This window comes from Chaetodon auriga, chromosome 7, assembly GCF_051107435.1.
Source record: "Chaetodon auriga isolate fChaAug3 chromosome 7, fChaAug3.hap1, whole genome shotgun sequence".
In the NCBI taxonomy this organism is placed as follows: Eukaryota; Metazoa; Chordata; class Actinopteri; order Chaetodontiformes; family Chaetodontidae; genus Chaetodon; species Chaetodon auriga.
In genome coordinates, this window is record NC_135080.1 from 11,361,620 (window position 1) to 11,381,749 (window position 20,130).

General features: G+C 42.4%; 2 protein-coding genes across 3 annotated transcripts in view; one reads left to right on the plus strand and one right to left on the minus strand.

Annotated features, from left to right (window-relative positions):
• The first annotated feature begins 1,415 nt into the window (after nucleotides 1–1,415).
• Nucleotides 1,416–4,743, plus strand: LOC143322912 (uncharacterized). Of its 2 annotated transcripts, none has more exons than XM_076734351.1 (4): nucleotides 1,416–1,761; nucleotides 2,347–2,460; nucleotides 3,906–3,948; nucleotides 4,127–4,743. In XM_076734351.1, the coding sequence occupies exons 1-4, from the start codon at nucleotides 1,708–1,710 to the stop codon at nucleotides 4,324–4,326; spliced, it is 411 nt and encodes a 136-aa protein (XP_076590466.1). In that variant the 5' UTR covers nucleotides 1,416–1,707; the 3' UTR covers nucleotides 4,327–4,743. The 2 variants fall into 2 exon arrangements, with proteins under 2 accessions (XP_076590466.1, XP_076590467.1); XM_076734352.1 differs by having other exon boundaries at nucleotides 1,417–1,761; nucleotides 4,190–4,743.
• Nucleotides 4,744–9,118: 4,375 nt separating this feature from the next.
• The window catches only part of dscaml1 (Down syndrome cell adhesion molecule like 1), a 92,365-nt gene continuing 81,353 nt past the window's right edge, over nucleotides 9,119–20,130 (minus strand). The window contains exons 22-35 of the mRNA XM_076734446.1: nucleotides 19,442–19,595; nucleotides 17,285–17,402; nucleotides 16,795–16,958; nucleotides 16,480–16,578; nucleotides 14,549–14,737; nucleotides 13,985–14,113; nucleotides 13,640–13,798; nucleotides 13,386–13,541; nucleotides 13,192–13,222; nucleotides 12,927–13,045; nucleotides 12,657–12,809; nucleotides 11,591–11,785; nucleotides 11,133–11,441; nucleotides 9,119–10,542 (exon numbers count right to left, since the gene is read on the minus strand). Coding sequence (XP_076590561.1) covers nucleotides 9,953–10,542; nucleotides 11,133–11,441; nucleotides 11,591–11,785; nucleotides 12,657–12,809; nucleotides 12,927–13,045; nucleotides 13,192–13,222; nucleotides 13,386–13,541; nucleotides 13,640–13,798; nucleotides 13,985–14,113; nucleotides 14,549–14,737; nucleotides 16,480–16,578; nucleotides 16,795–16,958; nucleotides 17,285–17,402; nucleotides 19,442–19,595 — 2,565 coding nt within the window. The 3' untranslated portion in view covers nucleotides 9,119–9,952. The remainder of the gene's footprint in view (nucleotides 10,543–11,132; nucleotides 11,442–11,590; nucleotides 11,786–12,656; nucleotides 12,810–12,926; nucleotides 13,046–13,191; nucleotides 13,223–13,385; nucleotides 13,542–13,639; nucleotides 13,799–13,984; nucleotides 14,114–14,548; nucleotides 14,738–16,479; nucleotides 16,579–16,794; nucleotides 16,959–17,284; nucleotides 17,403–19,441; nucleotides 19,596–20,130) is intronic.

Genomic DNA, 20,130 nt, shown 5'->3' on the forward strand with positions numbered 1-20,130 from the left:
GTCACATTTCACCTGTCACCAGGTGTATGTGTCTCTCTGACACAAGAGCTATTACATCAGTCTGTTCAGTGATTAGATGCATTCCTGCACCTCCAAGAACAAAATGAACATCAGTCACACGCACACAGACTACACATACACATGTGACATTAGTGATTATGTAAAACTTCTTTACATGAAGGGCTTGACACTCAGATAAGAGCAGCGGTGTCTGTCCCGCACAGTTCAGAGCCTGGCCAAAATTCATTTAGGCACATGCCCAAAGGATTATCATTGGTCTGCAGGGGTCAGAGACGAGACTCCAGACAATGACGCACACAAACCTGTAGTCATGTGTGATCTCTCAGATATAGGTCTATCTGATTACTACGAACAAATAGCTGGCATACTGACATCGTCCTTTATTCATAGACAGCCTGTTCTCCTTGCCATAGCCTCCTCCCTATAGCCTCACTTTTGAGCTCTTTTCCTAGAAACCCCTGTGGCATAACTGGTTTACTCCAGCCATCTTAACAAATACAGTGTTTGGGCTTGTTTGGTTATTTTAGAACAGGTTCAGCCTAAGGCTAAACACAATACCCGGTACTTCAGCTCTGTTGTCACAGAAGAGGTTTGGTTCAGTTTGTAAGCAGACAATAAACACACACACACAAATCATGGAAATACACTTATTACAATGAAAAGCAACAGTTAGAAACATGAAAGCAATTACAGAATCTAACATTACCCGACCTTACAAAATGCAGGAAACTGCTGATTTGCTGAAAATGGGTCTTGTTATAATTGGGGCTGAGAAAGAGTAGTTTTAACTCATTTAGCACTTTTAACACACCTTTTTAGCAGTTCGAGTTTACACCTAAATGCACTGCAGCAAACTTGACCTTAAATCTTACTGAAAGCAGACATCATTTATTTATCTACACTACCCTTCATTAATTATATATGCTGGTGCCTCTTTCTGATTAGGAAGGTTTATAAGTTGTGACTGATTGCTTCATTAATGGTTGATAAATGCTGTACTTAGGCATAAAACCAATTAATGAGATCTACTTTTAGGTTGCCAGGTTGTGAGAAATCCTTATGATTGATTGGATCGGTTGACCACTTACCTTTTGGAAAATAGTCTGGACCAAAATCCATTTATTTACAACTTTTTGTGCATCTATTAATGGATGACTAACACCATGTGCACATGAGCTTGTATAATCAGCATGCAAGATATTTGAACTAGAAGGAAAATAAAAGGAGATAAAAGTAAATAAATCATCAATAAGGTTTATTCTCTTGTTCCAACCCTGCATGTTTGAATAAAACCTAATCTGCCTCGACTGCTGGGAAGGTGAAAGCACACCTGACGGATAAGTGCTGTCCAGAGGAAAAGATTACTGCTCCTCTATTTCTGTCCTGCAAAGCTCTTTAACAGTCTTACCTTCGTGTGTCAGAGACTGTGAGAACCGTGTGAGAAGCGTGGGCACGCGTGTGCGCTTGTTTGTGTGTTTGATGAGAGTGTGTTTGTGTGTACCTGAGAAACTTGTGTGAGTAGACATACTCAAGACTGTGTGGTCAATTTTCCCTCCGTTGCATTCCTGCTTGCCCGGATCTGTTGCTGTGTGGATTAACCTTTCCTCCGGCAGGAGTGAGGGAGGCAATCGAAAACCAAGAAAAACATTAAGGATTAATAGAGGTGCTAAAGGAATAGTGGTCAAGATGTTGATCACCATGTTAACAGCCATGTATATGGTGGTCAGAGTCGTAGAAACGGTAAGACGATTCGAATGATAGAAGTAAGAGTAGAAACAGAGTTGATTATTGGTTTGCTAAAGTGTGTTAAGACAGTGTTGAATTTCCTTAAAAACTCTGCTTAGTTAGTTAAGTTTTCAGTGTATTTTGATATTAGAGGACATACCCTGGGGGTAAAGTGCATTGTGTTTTTGCTGCAAACATAACATCATGATTTTCTCATTCAGCAAGCTGACAGTGTCAAATTATGAGCAGGCTTATAACGACAGCATCCAAATCTACTAAATGTGACCTTAAACCAAGCTTTTAATGTGCAGCACTCTTCTCTCGTATTCCTCGCTGCTTGTTATGTAACATTTAATGCATGTGTCTCTGAAAGTGTTTGTCAGTTCAGCAAAGAGAAAAGTTAAGTACCACCTAACAATTTCAGTGGGCCAAATTTTACTGAAGATTTCATATTTTTTCATGATTAATTGATAAATAGAGACATGTGAGTGAGAGATCTTCAAACACGCAAAGGTCTAGAGTTGAGTCACGGGGTTATTTGTCTTTCACACTTTGACCGACATGCTGGCATCCCTAACCCAAAGTCATTTTCATTTTCAGATAGGGGTGCGGTTTGCACGGCAGCAGGACCCTTTGCCTTACATGGTGTCCCAGCCTTTGCCTTGGCAGGTTCACTCAGTGTCTCACAGTCGGAGGAGCAGCAAAGCAGAGGAGGTTAGTTTTAATGAGATCTGTGCCCAAGTCTAGTTGCTGTCACAAACGTCGCCATGCTGACGCACCACAGCAATTGTGTCCTGCAGCTAATACAATGCACAATCATTCTGCACATGAATGAGTCACCCATTATTACCACACCCTTTCCTCTGTCTCTTCTGTCTCCGTTGGGACCCTCTCATGGTGACATCTTTCACAGTAACATCAATGGTTGTTTCTGAGCAAAAGGAGACGAGTAACCTTTTCTGAAACCTGGAATTCCCCTGCCAGTGTCGCTGGAATTTTTACTCATAAATTTGTTTTCTAATCTTTTTGTATGTAACGGTGAGACAGAGCACGTGGAAAGGTCAGCGGGCAAGCTTGACTCAGCATGCGAGCATATCGGCTTGGTCACATGTTTGGATTGCTTGTAGTGTTTCGGAGGAGGACAGCAGAGGGATATGATTTACAAGGTTTGGTGCCTCTGCACTCAAGCCAATATTATAGTAGAGTTGAGTTTAGTTAACCATGACCTTTTGGCCCTCAGTGACTCAATATCAGTGAATAAATAAATCCTTGTAGGAGGATCAACACAGTCTACAGCTTCAGTTATTTGGCTATTCCTCAGGCTTTCACAATGAATTTCTGAATCAGGAAGCGTATCTCTGATGTCTGATGCATAAAAGAAAACTGTAGTTCACCACTTTGTGGATTTTTTGTGCCTTTTTCTTAGTTTGAGGTAACAGTTTGAAGGTTACTTGATGCTGACCTTTTGAAAGATGAAGCTAGTAAATAAAAAGACAAACAGCAGAGAAGAGCGGGACTACGGCAGGAAGAGAAACTTTGGTGGTTAACTGAGGTCAGCTGCAGAGGTGAGAAGGCAGAGGAAAGCATCAGCCCACAAACAAAAAAGCCCCTGCGATGCAAACATAGAGAAAAACAGGTAGTGGATGAAGAAACATGTTTTGTGTCACTTTAACATTTCTGGTAAAAGGGGAAAAGCAGGCCTCACTGACGAGGTCGCAGAGCCAGTGTGTGGGACTGTGAGCAGGCACGCAGCCAAACTGAAGGGTAAGCAGGCTAAACTGATCCAGTCCTCAGCCTCTGGCCTCCCTGCCGCTGCTCTGCTTGAGCTGTAATCCCAATCAAGGAGGATTTGTGTTTGAGGTCATTACCCTAACTGTAAAGGAAAGGACACACATGCACACTCACGCCTAAGGGCTGCACATTTTGTACAGGCGAGCGAAAGAATAGCGAAAGCGTCTGTGTGGTTATCTGCATGTGTCTCATTTTGTGCCATCAGCGGTAGGCTATGTGAACAATGTTCCAGCTAAGCTCCAGATAAGATTGCGACAGTGATAATTATCATACCTGACCAGTATCTTATTCGCTCAACTCTTTTTTTTCCCCCCTTTGTGCGTCAGTGACTGTCTGCTAACACACAGCTGTCCTGTTTCTATTTCCAGTTTGATGGGCTCAGGAGGAACAGCATAGGGGTGTATAGGAAGAGTAAGTAATGCTGTTAATTTATTTAAATGCAGGCTATTTTTCTGCCACAATAATTGCCATCTTGAATGCACCACGAGGGTTTGATTCAAATCCAAATCAAACACTGATCAGAAAAATAGCCCGCTCAAATGAAGGCTAATTTGAACACCATGTGTTTTGAACCTAATCATTGCTACAGACTATGCCTCCATGGCTATTGCCTCTGCCTCTCTGGCTATACCCTGTGTCCTGTCGTGCTCAGACTCCAATGCCAGCAATGGGACGTGCACCGTGCCCGCTGTTCCTCCACTCAGCCCGGTTGAAGTTGAGAAGGCCGCCGCCACCATTCAGACCCATTTCAGGAAGTTCCAACAGAAGAAACAGAAGAACGGCAAATAGATGGTAAAAGAGGGATGGTGAGAGACAACAGGGAGCAGTTGGACGCATGTGGATTCACCAAAGGATGGATGGACTCTGTGCTGTCATAAACAAATGCATATGTACGCTCATATGCAAATGTGCATACATTGAAACTGTGTGATAAACACTTAGTAGAACTCCCGGATTAGTGACACAGTATAAAGAATAAGAGTAATAAAGTACATCTCAAATAGCTGCTTCTAATATGATATTTAAAATTCCATGTGAATAATATATGTGAATATCTGAATGTGAGACTGTGTGAGTGACTGTGAGTATGCTGTCATTTCTATGTGACCAGTGTTTTCAGTATATAAACACGAAAATATTCAAATAATTTGTCAATGTTGTGGCTCTTTCAACAACAAACTATTTCAATAAAGTCCTCTGAAAGCCTGCGCTGTGTTTCATTGCAGCATGATGCCCTCTAGTGTTTCAAGCGGGTTCTGACTCACATTATGGAAGAACTACATTTTTCAGGTGGTTCATCCATATCCATATTCTTTCTTTCTATTTTTCTTTTTTAAAGAATAAATTAATGTTTTTCAGGGGCTGTATGGAGACCTCAAGTGTTCAGAATTAAATATGTGGATAAGACATTAAATAACCACATGAATAAATACAGATTAACATAGGCGATTAACAAAAAAACAATAATAACAATAAGAATAGTCTGTCCACTCAAGACAAAGTAAGAGCCACATGATTGCTTTTCACTGTGTGTGTGTGTGTGTGTGTGTGTGTGTGTTGTGAAAACTGCAGGAATTAAAAGTAACCTGCAATATACCCATAGTCTTAAAAAAGAGCCATTATAATGAGCCGAGTTTTAAAAGTGCATTGGATAATTTCACAGTTTCCTATGTATTTCCTCAGTATTTATTCATGCCATTATTTTTCATAATGCCTTAATTACACATGAGATGTTGATGTATGCCCACAAGCAGCTCCTCAAATTGTTGCATTTTGTTATATTCCTATCAAACAGGCACTATGGAGAGCTGAGTTCAGGGTGAAAGGTTTACATCACCTCAATACAAGGTGGTGCTTTTAAAAATGCTCCACAACCAGTTTCCCCATTATAAGGAAATTTACAGATATCTTCTTCTTCCACCTGAAGAACAAGTCCCTCAAATCTGCTCACAGTGGAGTCTGTGGATCCTAAAAACAGGTTGGTGCCAAAGAGACGAATAAGCAAAACTCCTTCAAAAACTAGTGAAATATGTTCGGATTCTAGCATAAACTGGATAATACAGAAAGCTCTTTATCTCAAATGCTACATGGTTGTATAAAAATGAATAATTTCATCACAGTTCATAAAAAGATAGCTTTATTGCACAAGGTGTTGAGTACTCTTTTTCTGTTTTTGTTTGTTTTCATAGAAAAGAAAATGTAGAGTTAAACACAAGCAATTGCAAATTGAAGCAACGTTTCCCCATAAAAGTTTAAGGAACAACCTCTGCATTTTTAAAATGTTTTAATTAACCCCCTTTTAAATTGTTCAATTCACCGTTTCCCTATATCTTTTATAACCAGCAAAATTTTCAGAACATGCAATGCTGCTGTCCTCCCCTCAAAAAGTGGGACAATAAAAAAAAAAAGGCAAACTCTAAATGAAGCAACCTGTGACAAAGATTAAAAAAAAAAGAGAGAAAAGAAAAATATATATATAAAAATTAAAATAAAAAAGGAAACAATGCAACCAAATGTCCTGTAAAAGAAGAAATCAATATTGTTAACTATGCATGGTCCACTCTGACATGTTTCAACTGGTCCATAAATCAAGATAAAGCAGTGTCTGTATAATTCTATAGTTTTTCATTAAGTCCTCTTCTGTTTCATTACAATAACTTCAGTTCAAAGTTTACATTGTGCCCTGGTTTCTAGTGAAGATGTCGAAAATAGTACTCATTTATACAAAACACTTTCCTATGTACACAAGTCTTCTATTATGGAGTAGAAATTATGTTGAATAGGTGGACAAAGGGTACAGTGAGAGGGGGAGATCTGATTGGTTGAGCAGATGTGGAAAAGGCTGGGGGGGGGGGGGGGAGTAGCACGTGAAGTTGGCCTCATGAACACAGACTGAGTCAGTCTGAAAAGTATGCTGTTGCACTTCAAGGAAAAATCCACCCAAAATCACCCATTAGTCATTTAGACTTGCAGATATCTGACCAGATGTTAGAGATGCTGCTGCCAAGAAACACACAGCGATCATGTTCAGTACAATCATCACAATCATTACAGTATATTTCACAATTTCATGTGACTGTACGGTAAAGCGAGTAGACCTTTCGAGTCTTTAATACAATAACTGGTCATCATTTCAAGCTGCCAATTTGTTTTTACATGAGACCAAAAAAGGGTCAACATCTGGAATTGTTTTTTTTTTTTTTTTTTTTGCCATAAATTATATCTTAAACTGAGATCACTCACCAAAGCAGCTCTGCAGCACTGTGTATTTCACAGTCAGGCAGCAACAGCACCACACAAGCCACCACAACCTGTTGTTTTTACTCTTTTTCACAGTTCAGACATGAGAATGGTATCGATCTTCTCATCTCACTCTCAGCAAGAAAGCAACTAAGGGTATTTCCCAAAAAGGAACGATCATTTTGAGCATTATACTGTCGATATTCTCAGTGAAGGTGGAATTTTCCTTATAGGTACACACATACTTTGAGCACACTGATGGTAGGTCAGTGTTTCACAGCAGAGGCAGCTTCACTGAAGAACTGGGGAAAGCAGGTTGGACATTTCATCACTCCATCCAATATCCATACAACTGGAGTAAGGAAGCCTCTGTTTTCGGCTGCCCCATTCCCAAACTCTTGTTTTTCTGAAAACAAGCACAACTCGAAACATAAAGGCCAAAATAAAAGGCATCGTGACCACTAACTATGGGAGGTGAAATTAATTCCTCTCCTGTCTAGTTTTGAAATAAAAGGGGAGCATGAATACATTTATGAGCAGCTCTAACTCTTACCGTGTGGTATGTTTATTGGCCTGCAGTGCCGCAGTTTGGGGAGGACTCACTATGACACAGATAAGAAACAGAAATACTTGTTGGTCTGTTTGTCTTCATTACTTATAGTCAGGTAATGGCATTGAGTTTGTGAACACACCTTTGGAAGGTACAATACAACATATTACAATAGGCTCACTTACTGTATAGGCTGGCCTTGTTTTACTGTTTTCTTTTTCAACACCACACTTTCTGCACTGAGCCATAGACCACAGTTAACCAGCGACACAATCTCACACTATAATTTGACTTTACTGTGCTTGTCCGCTCAGCTGCCGCCTGCTGCACAGGCGCTGCACCCGGAACATTTACAAAATCACAAGGGGTAATTGTATCATTCTTCAAACATCAGTTTCACCATTTAACTTTCTTTCACACCACTTCCTTTCTCTACAAGATGTCCCGTCCGTGGTTGTGCTACCCGTTTAAGCTTCCCTCTTCGTTTTTCTTCCTTCCTTCTTGCAGTTTTTCACTCTGAGCGATTGTCTTGTGATCTTTTATATATATTTTCAATTAGAACGGCTTTTATATTTCTCTGCTTTTTTCAATATTCATATATTTGCTATATATTTGAATAGAAATATATATGTACATACTTTTGAAAACAAACATATATCATATCTTTTTCTTTTTTCTATTGCGAGAGCCCTGATGTTACGTTTTACCATTGCAAAACATTTGGAGCAACTCTTTTTTTTTGGAACGATCTTTGTTATGGGATTAAGCTTTGGGAGAAGAAATGGGGGGAAAAAAAAAAAAACTTTAAGTTAACAGATACAGTACCATGCATAAAGCTAAAATAAATTTCAGTGAGGTTGAGGGACTCAAAAACACATCTTTTAGTTTTGAAGACCACTTATTTCTGAAGAAAAATTGTATCTCTCGGCTTTGTAATCCCCTCCCCATTTCCCTAACTGCAAATCCTATCGACACTCGAGCTCTCAGTCTATAATCTCAAAGTCATTGTCCGTTCATAAATTCAAGATCATTTCATACAAATATGATTTTTCTTGTATACATCTCAATAAATTTGTTTGCAACGTGTCTCTCCATTCAAGTTGTCATTGAACGTCGAATAGCATTTCTGCCTGTCTGTGCATATTAGACCTCTTCTCTCAGTCTGTCCGTCCTTTTAACTAGCCAGTATGCTAGCAGTAGGTCACAGTGACACTGTATGGATATGATGGGGGACTGGGTGGGTAGGAGTGAAGGTGGGTTAGGATAGAGAGGGAAAAGGTGGGTACAAGTAAAATGAGTTAAACAAAGAATAATAGCATTGTGGCGCCATGATGAATCATAAAAGGGTCTCTCCCTTCTTTGTTCTGAGGCAGGAAAAGAGAGAGAAAGAAACCTCTTTCTTATCATCTGTAATCGCTCTCTTTTGAACCCACTTCCTCTTCAGCGTTTCTCATTTCGGCAATGCTGTCAATCACACTTAACAAAACAAAGTTCAAAATGCTGGACCAAATTAGGATCGTAGTGTTACATCGTCAGCATCATCATCATCGTTACTGTCCCCGAATCCCCTTTCACAGGTACAAAATGAACAGTGGGGAGGGGGTTGTTCAGTTTTGACACAGACGTCTGCCCGAGAGGTCAGCATACAGATTGATTTTAAAAAGGTCCACTGTAGGTGTGTGCCTGCCACATGTATACATATATATATTTACACATATACACCCACACGCACACACACGCAGGCTTGTGAAGGTTTCTGTTACTTGGATCCATTCTAACTTTTTCTTAGTGCACATGAGATTATATTTCCATCATCAGAAAATAAAGAGAAAACTGACGGGGAAAGAAAAGGTTTGGATTCATCTTTCACTTGATGATGCTTGACTTTTTTTTTTTTTTAATCTCCTCAGCTTTGAGTCTGTTTATAAAAGCATCAATTAAGACCACTATGCTGTGTCATCCATTGCATGTATAAGAAAATTCTCCATGTCTCAGAACTGGTGTTGAGACGATAGTCCTTCCATTGCCTCTAAGTATGAATCCATGGAGTAACCTCTCAGAGCCAGTGTAACACCAAGGCTGGTGGTTTATGCATACAGTAAAAGCATCCTGCCATGGCACAATGCTGTGATATGAGCTCTTCTTCCATCAGAGACCAGAAAAGTAACATATTTAAAAACGTAAAAACCTCAAAAACATAAGCGACCTGGTTCATTCTACGACTGTCTTGATCCAGAAAACAAAACAGTGCACGTGGAAAGCATTTTGTGCATAAGTACTGTGTCCTTACCAGAAAATGAAAATATGGAGTGAACAGATAAATCATTTATGTTTTGGCAAGTGATTTCCAGGGTGATGAAATAGAGAAAGATGACACACTAATAATAGAAAGCAATCAGGCAGAAAGAAAGGCAAACCCCTGTGCTGTGGAGACCCAACTCTGACCCCTTCATACAGTCCTGTTAATGGGAACCCAACAAGCCCCCTGCAGCCTGGCACAGCGCAGGCACTGACGGGTCAGCTGTGCATGTGTATGTTCCTCACCCCACTTTCCATAGAGGCTCCAGGCAAGCGCTGGCTTGACCAGCATTAAGAGTTACAGTGACAGGCCGCAGTGATGGCAGGCTACACCAGTGTGTACGACTTGGAGTAGGCCCCTGCCCCTCCATCCCTCTGCTTCTGTAGTCTGCCTAAGCCCGAGGAGCTGCTCTCCAGGAGAGAGTCTCTGGATCCTCCCATCTTGGAGGAGGATGAGGAGGCACCTCCAGGAGTCCCTCCTGTGGCCCCTGCTACCCCACCTCCACCGGAGGATGATGATGCCCCAGCAGCTGCAGCGGTAGCAGCAGCAGCTGCCGCTGCACTCTGGGCCACTGAGGCAGAGGAGCCGGGCATGGTGAGAGTCCTCTGGGGAAGTGTGGAGCTGCTAGAGCTGGCAGACACCCCTCCACTCCCACTACCTCCACCACCACCACCTGCTCCTCCAGAGGAAGCCCCAGAGGAAGTGAGGTTGGACAGGCCAGAGTGGCCCATGCTTAGGGCCTGCTGCTTTGCAGAGTCCATAGTCACATGACGGCCCTGGGTGTGGTATGCCCGCTGGGCGAGGCCACGAATGGAGGCTTCACGTGGTGGAACCACTGGACATGGGTCATGATGCTCCGACTGCTTTCGGAAGAAGGGATCAGACTTCATGTAGAGGGGTAAGTTACAGTAATCACCTGGACGGGAAAAGTCATAGTTAATGAGACTGGTTCCTTTACTCATCACACAGAACTTTACTTCCTCTGATAACTTAGTTGTACTGTGGACTACATTGTTTTTTGTGTTTTGCCTATTATCATATAATGTACAACTGCCCTTTTGGTTATCTTCTTTCTTATCTTCTTTTTCTATTTCATTGCTCTCTTATTTCTTCATTTTGCTGCACCAAATTCATAGTGCACATTCAACTGGTGAAGCCTGACACTTTTTACCTCACTCGGTTGACACCGATCAGCCACAACATAAAAACCACTGACAGGTGGAGAACAGCATTGCATCTCATTACAATGCAATGTTCTGCTGGGACACCTTGGGTCCTGGCATTCATGCGGATGTTACTTTGACACATACCACCCACATAAATACCGCTGCAGACCAAGTCCACCCCCTCACAGCAACAGCATTCCCTGATGGCAGTGCAACCCCCCACCCCAAAACAACTTCAGGCAGGCGGTTTTAATGTTGCGGCTGATCGGTGTATATTTAAAGCCATTTTAGTGAAAAGTGATTATAAAAGAAACTTTCATGCTTTGCAGCAGCCACTCACTCTTGGCGCGGTGTGGAATGGGCACAGCTACATTCTTGCCACGATCGTAGTCCTGGGGTTTGGGTGGCGAGGCAGTGAAACGGCAGATGCCGGGCTCTGACGGTGTGCTCATGGACGTCATGCTGTCTGCATTGTCATTGGTACCTGTGGTCATCTGATCAGATGAGCTGTCAGAGATAAAGCACTCAGTAATCTCAAACTTGGCATGCTGCAGGTGTTCCTCTAGCTTGGCATGCTCATATGCTCTTGCCAACTCCTCGTAGGTGGAGGAGGCACTCTCTGTCGACACCATGCTGTTGCGGCCCTTATCTATGGAAGAGAAAGGAAAAGAAATATAGGTAAGCACATTTTCTCCAATTCTGCACATGAATCTTGAGGTGCAGCCCACTGCAGAAACACACTCTCCTCCAGGAAAAATAGCTTTAGTCATAAGTGCATGATTTGATCGATGTGCCAACCTGTGTCCTGTGAGAGGCTGGCACTGTAGCTGTCACTCTCTGTGACAGTGATGCCATGCTGGGAGCCAACTGTGCGCCAGTCTGAGGTGAGAGTGCGGGCTGGCGTGGAGGCCTGGCACTTGGTCAGAGTCCACTGACTGGAGTAGCGGTTCCTGATGCTGTGGGCTGACTTGACACTCTTCCTCGACACTGGGTCTGGTGGTAAATGGATGACAGTCTCAGAAACACGGATTCAGGCAGCCAGAGTTTCATATGTAACGTACGTAAGGAACCAATCCTGTCAACTTGCCAGTTGGGCTAGGGTGAAATGAGGGTTATTAGAGGAGATGGCAGGTGTAGCTACATATCAGTATTTTGCAGGTTAAGTTTCACTATTTTATTCATAAGTGAAGGCAGAGAGGTTTTCTGTTTTTGGTTGCAATGCGACAAAAGGAGCCTTCATTTATTATCAAAGCATCTGAGGGTCCAAGAGCCAAACTGTAGTTTGCAGTAGCGTTTTTCCAGAGCTCTGTTTTGTTGTCACTATTTTCACATGACTTATATTGAAGACTGACACTGTTCCATTCGTTTATCCCATGGACACCATTATCCATTGACTGTGTCTGCAGCGTGCTAGGTAATGTTAGCCAATACTAGCCTGCCAGTTACATGATTGATGTCAAACACTGACAGGATTTGTCAGATAGCTGAGTTGCTGATGAGGTTTGTGTGTGTTTGATGAGCAAAGTCGAAGCTGCAGGCGAGCGGCACAACGGTGGGTGGAGATAGAGGAGGGTACTACTTAGATCTGTGCATACTCCAAGGCAAAGGATGAAGGTAAAGGTGTAGAGTGCACATCTAACCTAACGTAAGAGATGATGGGATTGTTTTCATTGAAGAAAAATGTGTAAATATGTAATTTGGATGAAGAGAGATGAGTTTTAGGGGTTTAATACCTGGAGAGGAACTTGAGAAAAAAAGGATAGGAAGGAAGGAAGGAGGGAATTTGTGCTACCTGTTACAAAACTGCTTCAGTGAGTTTAAGCTTTTACTGACAGAATGGACAGCGAGGAGAAAGTGCACTTACTGGTCCCTGGTCTGATGTCTGACATGTCAATCAAAGGACCGGTGTTCTGGATGAGGGCGGGGTGATGGACAGACACACCTGTGCAGAAGCTCTGAGGGTTCCCAGTTTGGTTGAACTCTGTGTCCGTCACAGGGATAGTGGCTTTGTCCTCACCTGTAAGAGAGAGTGAGTGATCTAAAACCTCACAATTTTCATGGCACATCTAACATTGAGATCATTCGATCCAACCCTCAAGCACACAACAACTCCCTCTGTCTCTCTTCCTCTCACCGATTTGCTTGATGCCTTCTTTGTCCTCAATCAGCAGCTGCACTCTGGGGATGTCGATGTGTAACCGTGGGCCCTGAGGGGGCCCCTTCACTGGGGTGTCAAAGCTGCGGTTGTTTTTACTAATCCAGAGATACACGACAAGAAAACACACAAACATTCCTGGTTTTGAAAAAAATGCACAATGTGAATTTGTGAAATGAATTTTGAGTTACACTAAATAATATTTGTGACTGATTTTGTGACAGGGAGGAGGAAACAGTCTTACCTTATCAGCATCTCCGCCAGGCTTTTGGCATCTAGAGGGAGCAGAGAAATAAACGTTTTTTTCCCGACACACATATCAATCTGTTGAAATAAATGCAACTCTAGCAATTTCATTCAAGATTCTCTCTGATGTCTGCTTTGTTCATTTCACTCCTTCCACTTGTCTCCTCTCCTTATACTTATACATACTCTCACCTCTAAGTCTCTTCAGCCTCTTTTCCTTGCGTTTCTTGCGAATGATGAAGAGCAGCGCGACACCCAGAGTGACCAAGATCACTGGACAGCCAATAGAAAACAGCTTCTTGACATCATCATTCTTTTCCAGGGGGGATTTGATTGGTGGAATTGTGCCTGCACACAGCCAGGGAAAGCAGAGATTCGTTACCGTCCTTTTAAGACAGTGTTCGACATTAAAAATGAAAGCAAGGCAAAGAGAGTCCTCTACTCACTGCCATCATAGTCCAGTGTTGCAAACTGGGAGCTCTGGTTGCCACAGCCAGCGCTGTTACAGGCTTTCATCTTCAGCTCATACCAGGTGGCCTCACGCAGCTCTGCCAGGAACACATCTGTGGTGGCATTGGTACGTACATTCTGCCATGCCCACGTACCTGCAGCAAGTACACACACCAAGGCTCAATCCCTTTTCTATTCTTCCATAAAACAATGGAAAATGACCTCAGCACTCACGATTAATTATTTTTTCACATGCTCGATTTAACTAAGGGTTATTTGGTTTGTTGCAAGATATCTCTAAATATTACCTACAAATGCTGATTGAAAAACCACTGACTCACCTTTTGGTCTAAACTCTAACGTGACAGCGCTGATTGGACAGCCTCCACTAGCCCAACCCTGCAGATTGAGGCGGGCGTGGCTGGAGTTAATGTGGGTGAAGACTGGCTGATCCTTGTTGAACTGGGGTTCTGTGAAAGAAGTCAAATAATGTGTAAAGAATGAGGCTCAGGGGTGAAGTGTGATCTTGTAGGTAAAGACTGGAACCATTTTGCTTCTACAGTTTCAAAAGTCTGCTCTCTGTTGATATGAAGGGTAAGAATGAAAGATTTCATTGATCAGTTTAACAAGAAAAAACACTTTAAATTAAGGTACATATTCACCTGCATGCTAACAAGTAACTCATTAATGGTGAACATGTCTTCCTTTATAGGCTCTTACTATTGTTGAAAGAATTTTGGATGAAAATTTGCTGGGACTGTGCCCTATTGCTCAACACCTTTTCCATCATCCAAAGGTGATGTTCGCTTCTCCTTTGTTAAAATATAGATTTCAGATACTTTCTATCCTTTCCACTATTATCCACTCGTACTAATTTCCCTCATCCTCCACTCCAGGCTCCTCACCTCGTCCATGGGTCTTTGCCTCGATGATCTCACTGATGCGTCCGGCTCCAACGCTGTTCTTCGCAGCCAGTTTAACTTTATACCAGGTGCCACAGCGCAGGTTGTCCAGTTTGAAGGAGCGCTCGCTAGAGCTGATGAAAACATCTTTCCATTCCTCAGTGTTGTCTACTGAGTACTGCAGCACAAAACCTGCAGACACACAATGATAATTATTGTCTTGCGTTATTACACAATCCTCGCTTTTTCCACAGCTAAGATGAAGAACTCATTTTGCACCAACCCTTCTAAACTTTAGACATTGGTACCACTAGGGCCCACTAGATGGCAGTGTCAGACTGTACTTCTCTTGCCCAGATAGGCCCTGATTGGAGGACAGAGTAGCTGCACCCTGTCTACGCCGCCATTAGTTACCTACAAACCCCAAGACTGGGATGGGGCTGACTAAGCATCTATGTAAATGAGGGTATGCAATGTGGTGACTGTTTTTATAATAAAATGCCTTGGATAGCCAACTCCCTCCTACTCTGAGACACTTTACATCAAATGCTCCATCTCTGTTTGTCTTTCCTTCTGTCTGCATATAATTATGTATATATGAACGTCTCCCTCTGTGTGTTTCTTTGTACTCTTTGTACCATCTTTCACTCCCTCTCTCTCTAACAGATGGTGCGATAGAGTCCAAAACATTAGAGGGGTTAACATGTGCAGATCCTGCAGCGTTTGTTTATAAGTTTTTTAGCCATCCTCTTTATAGAGCGCAGCAGAACATGACAGAAGATAGCTGAGAGAACAGCACAAAAACAGACTACTGTAGAAGAGATTAGAACATAGCATCAATCGTCACTGCAGGATTACTAGCCTACAGGATTTTTTCATTTGTTCCTGTTTATATTATATTTTATTTTTACACAACCAGCTGAGACTTTTTCACAAAAACACGCTAACATGTTTTATCTGAAGCTTTATCTGAAAAGGATCCGTCTCCAGATGTTCCCCTGTTGCAGTAATGTAAAATAAATGCATGATGGAGAACTTCAGCATTGTAGACTGCTAACAGTGCAGATGGCTTCATGGACAAACAGGCATTCTGCTGTACAGTGCATGCAAGATATACAGATAGGCTTCACAGGCGTATGAGACACTGGATGATGTATGAAGGTAATAATTGGTGGCCCATTGTGTTTAGAATATAAAGCTGCACACCAAACACACACCGTTTGGCCCAAAGTTTCTATTACTTCCTACTTGCATGCTCATAATGCACTCAAATTAGTGTCTTTCTCTGGGTCTTCCTAGCAGTATGCTGACCCACATGATAACAGAAAAACATTATATTATTACAAGTTTGGTGGCTTTAAAATATACCTGAGCTCTTGGTTCATAGAGCTGTTTTTGAAAGTGATCTCGTGAAATTTTGCTCATAGTTTGTGCAGCCTTTACACTGCACCAAAATCGTTAAATGTCTAAGTATAAAGAGCAACAAGGAGTCAGACAGATGACCCTCTAACACCCTCAAGAACAACAGCATGAACAAAGAAAAGGGATTGAAACAACATTTGCATCCATGTGCATTCAGGCGCACACATCGTGCTCAACTTCACACAGAAATCACCAACAGTCAGATAATCAAATAGACACATAGTTAAGAGGGAAACCTAAAACCAGGAGGCAAATCAATACAGTAATAGGTCCATATGCTCACTAACAGCGTTCGAGGTAAGAGAGAGAAAAGACAGACATTGGGTAATCTAAGATCAGAAGTCAAGGGGAAATCTTTTTCATTCAATCACTTTTAATGCATAAAGCCAACACGATAACATGTTTCTGTAAAATGCCACCTTTAGACGCATACAACTACAGACAGGAAAGAAGAGATGTAAGCGTACAGGAAGACAGACGGGAAGACAGCATTGTTGTGCAGGGCCACGTACCTCTGATAGAGCTGCCTCCGTTGTCTCCTGGTATCCAGGCCAGAGTGATGGAGGAGGTGGAGGTGGTGGAGACGGTTAGACGAGGCTGGTCTGGAGGGACTGAGGAAGAGACACAGAGAGTTAACCGCTCATTAAAATCTGTACTTAAAAATTCTTCTTCTTCTTTTTTTTAAGGAGGGAAAAACAATCACTAACAACAAACAACAACACTGTATTTCTCTTTTCCAGCGAGCAGGCCTCTCAGTGAAGTGCAGTCAGAGTGAGCGGACCAAATGAAATATTCAAACTCTGCTGCCATTATTGCCATTTTCCTACCTTGCACCAAAAGGTTGACTATGATAGTGTCAAAGCCCAGCGTGTTGGTGGCCGTGCAGGTGTAGTAACCGGAGTCCTCGGCTTTGACGGAGCGCAGCACCAGTGTCCCATTGGCCAGAATGAGACGCTGCCCATCAAGAGACACTGGGATGGCTGTATCCTCACTAACAGAGACAGACAAAGAGGACATCATAAGATTCTTATAGATTTTAATAAGTGATTTATGTGGTTTCTAACGTTTCCTAAGAGGAGGCTGCAAAATTGTCCAAAAGCATGAGGTTAACATTAATTACAGTCAAGTCAGCATCTGTACTAGTTATATGGCAATAATCCAGCATATCAGCACATAAGCAAATGAGCATCTGCAAACAATTAACTTAACAAGTAAGTTTCTCTCAAACCACCTGTGATACTTCAATACAAACTCCCTCTTTAGGGGAGCAGCACTGGAAATTCATCTTTATGCAACATTTCCAGGGAGGATTCCCACCTGTCTTTGGTCCATTTTATAGTAGGTGTAGGTTCTCCGACTGAGCTGCAGGGCAGCCGCACCTCCTTCATCCAAGGGGTGGTCACTGTGCCCCCAAAGGACAGGATCTTAGCTGGAGCTGGTGGAGGATGAAGAATAAAATTAGAGCTATTGGTATTAACGCGTAAGCAAGAAAGGCAATGGCGTAATCAATATCCACCAATCAGTTAATCTCGCCATTGTCAATTAAACTATTTCCAAAGCCAATAAACAAATGCTGTGGAGGTTTCAGAATGTGTTGAATCAATACAGAAATGGGATGGTTGATATGCAATGTATACATTGATTTGTTTTTCATTTGGGGTTCTTTCAATAAACAGGATTTACTAATAGAGCGAGCGCTGTGTATTTACCATGATTCACACGCGGTGGAAAAGACATCTGCGTTAAATGTGACATTGTCCGGCAAGGAATGGCTTATGAACAATAACAAAAGACAGGCCAAAGAGCGAGCGGAGAGGATATGAAAAAATATCCATCCATTCAGGCACGTAACCCTCCTTCTGTGTCACTCCCCCACCCGCTCCCTCTGTCTCTCTTTCTTTCTCAAGCTTGGCGTCTTAATGCTGGTGCTCTAGTGCACTTATGTTAAGGTTGAATGAAGTATTGAGTGGGCAAGCCTGGAGGACACTGCCTTTTAGAGCTGCCGATCAGCTGACGCACCCACCCGTAGGAGAACACACACACACACACACACACACACACACACACACACACAAACACACACACGCCCGCAGACCTTTGCAGCCAGCAGTCAAAGGAACGAATAGATACAGAAAAGGATAACATAGTGGAAAGTGCACTCTATTCATTCTCACTCCCTTATTCTTCCTGTCTTCTAATCCAAAGCCTATTGATTTAACTGCCCTCTTCATTTTCTTAAACACTCTGCCTCTCTGTTGTCTTGAGTATTAGTTAGCTCTGCTCCTGTTGTGCCATTTCTCTCCTCTTTTTTCCTCTTTCCACCTGCCGTCCTCCCTTTTGCTCTCTCTCTTGTCTTTTCTCAGATTCAGGCCAATTTATCTGGTGCCCTCTGAACTCTGAAATCAATAGCGCCCGCTGCTCTGTTGCATGAAGTCAAAACACGCAGTGACACATAAATATGCAGCGAAGGGTTATATAGAGCAAGAGTGACAGAGTGAGAGGGAGATTATTCACATGATTCACAGTCATGAGGGATGTAGAGCAAAACATCCTTAAAAAAAATGTATTTTTAGTGCACAGCATTGCCAATGAGAGGCTTGAAGAGGAAAAATAATCCAACAGCAGCAGTGTTGTAACAGTTCTGAAGAGAGAGAGATGGCAGAGTCAGAGAGAGACAGAACAAGCAAAGAAACAGAAACCTCAGGAAATAACAAGGACGCTGTAGTGGCATCCATACAGCAACCGCAGGTCAAAAGCCTTTCAGCTGTAAAAAGATAGCTAAATATGGTTGGAAAGTGAAAAGGACCACACAAACTTGTTTCAAGTGCAATTCATTGACAACATTTCAATGTGAAGCCATGCATAAATACAAAAAATCTAAACTGATTCAACCAAACGGAAAAAAAGAGATACCGTCTTTTTACTCCATGCATTCCTGCTCACTGTCAAACATGGGGCCTACATTACCCACAATGCAATCTGACTGCCAACAGGAAGAAGTTTGGCTGTGCTATGCTAGTAGGGGCTAATGTAGCCTCGAGCTGTTAGCCTCACTCAGAGGAGGAGCGGCCTGCAAAGGTCTGGTTCCCTCACCTCTTTCTACACATGCCCAGATTTTGTAAAACTTGTAGTCTTCAGCCCCAAACAACACTGACTCAAGTGACATCACTCGAGGCAATTTATTTATCAGATTTCCTTCTCCCTCCGAAGGCACGAACACTTCTTTTTCCGCATATGCAACAGTACTCCCACAGGCTTGTAATACTTTTATATGTATATATCAAATTGGCACATTAGCCCTTTAAATGCTCAGACAGTGGTTACGTGTAACCTCGATGCATAAAGAACTGTTTTCAACCAGATTTTGAGGTTTAACGTAGACTCCTGGACAACTTATGACCTACAAATGTTTCCAGGGTGTCAAACCTCTCTGGATGTCTCTTATCATGAATCTCCCTTTCACAGGGGACTCACCCTTGGCCGCTGGCTCCACAGTGACCTTGTCGCTGAAGTTTCCCCGGCCTGCAGTGGTGACGGCTGCAGCCCAGATCAGGTACTGCTGCCGGTGGTTAAGGTGAGTTATTCGGTAGAAGAGCAGCTCTGGATTGGCTTCATACTCGCTGGGCAGCTGGGGAGAGCCGAAAGGGGAAAGTATTAATCTCAAAGGATGTTTTATACTGAGCTCAGCACATGTCATGCCTTAAAAATTATGGGGAAATACAATTTTCTTTTTATACAAATCGTCAAATGTGCTATAGGCTAAACACTTGTTTCTGATGCTGCTTCCGTTGTGAGGTTTTGTAGAAACAAACAGAAGTATTGCATTAAAAATATTCTCAAAACAAACTGGTTTTCCTGTGGAAATGGTTGGAAGTTTGTAACATATTTTCCATATTTCCATAAAAATACACAATTAAGATTTCCCTTTTTGTGTTCTGCTAACAGACATCTCTCTGTCGCAAAATCTGCATCGTGTCGCATGAGCTGAGGAGCAAAAAGTAAAATGTGGAATGCCAAAGACGAGATCATTTTGTCACTTCACTGGAGAGGCAGACGTAATGTGAAGGACTGAGTGAACATCATTCTAATGTGAGCCGGGCCCTGTATTCTCTCCTCGAGTCAGCACTACAGGAAAAGAAAGCAGGATGGGGATGAAAGGTTCT

Bases quoted from the DNA above. Each gene is read 5' to 3' on its own strand.
- LOC143322912 (XM_076734351.1), top strand. From the start codon at position 1,708: ATGTTGATCACCATGTTAACAGCCATGTATATGGTGGTCAGAGTCGTA. The intron at 1,762-2,346 runs GTAAGACGATTC...TTTCATTTTCAG, and splicing joins TGGTCAGAGTCGTAGAAACG to ATAGGGGTGCGGTTTGCACG. The intron at 2,461-3,905 runs GTTAGTTTTAAT...TTCTATTTCCAG, and splicing joins GGAGCAGCAAAGCAGAGGAG to TTTGATGGGCTCAGGAGGAA.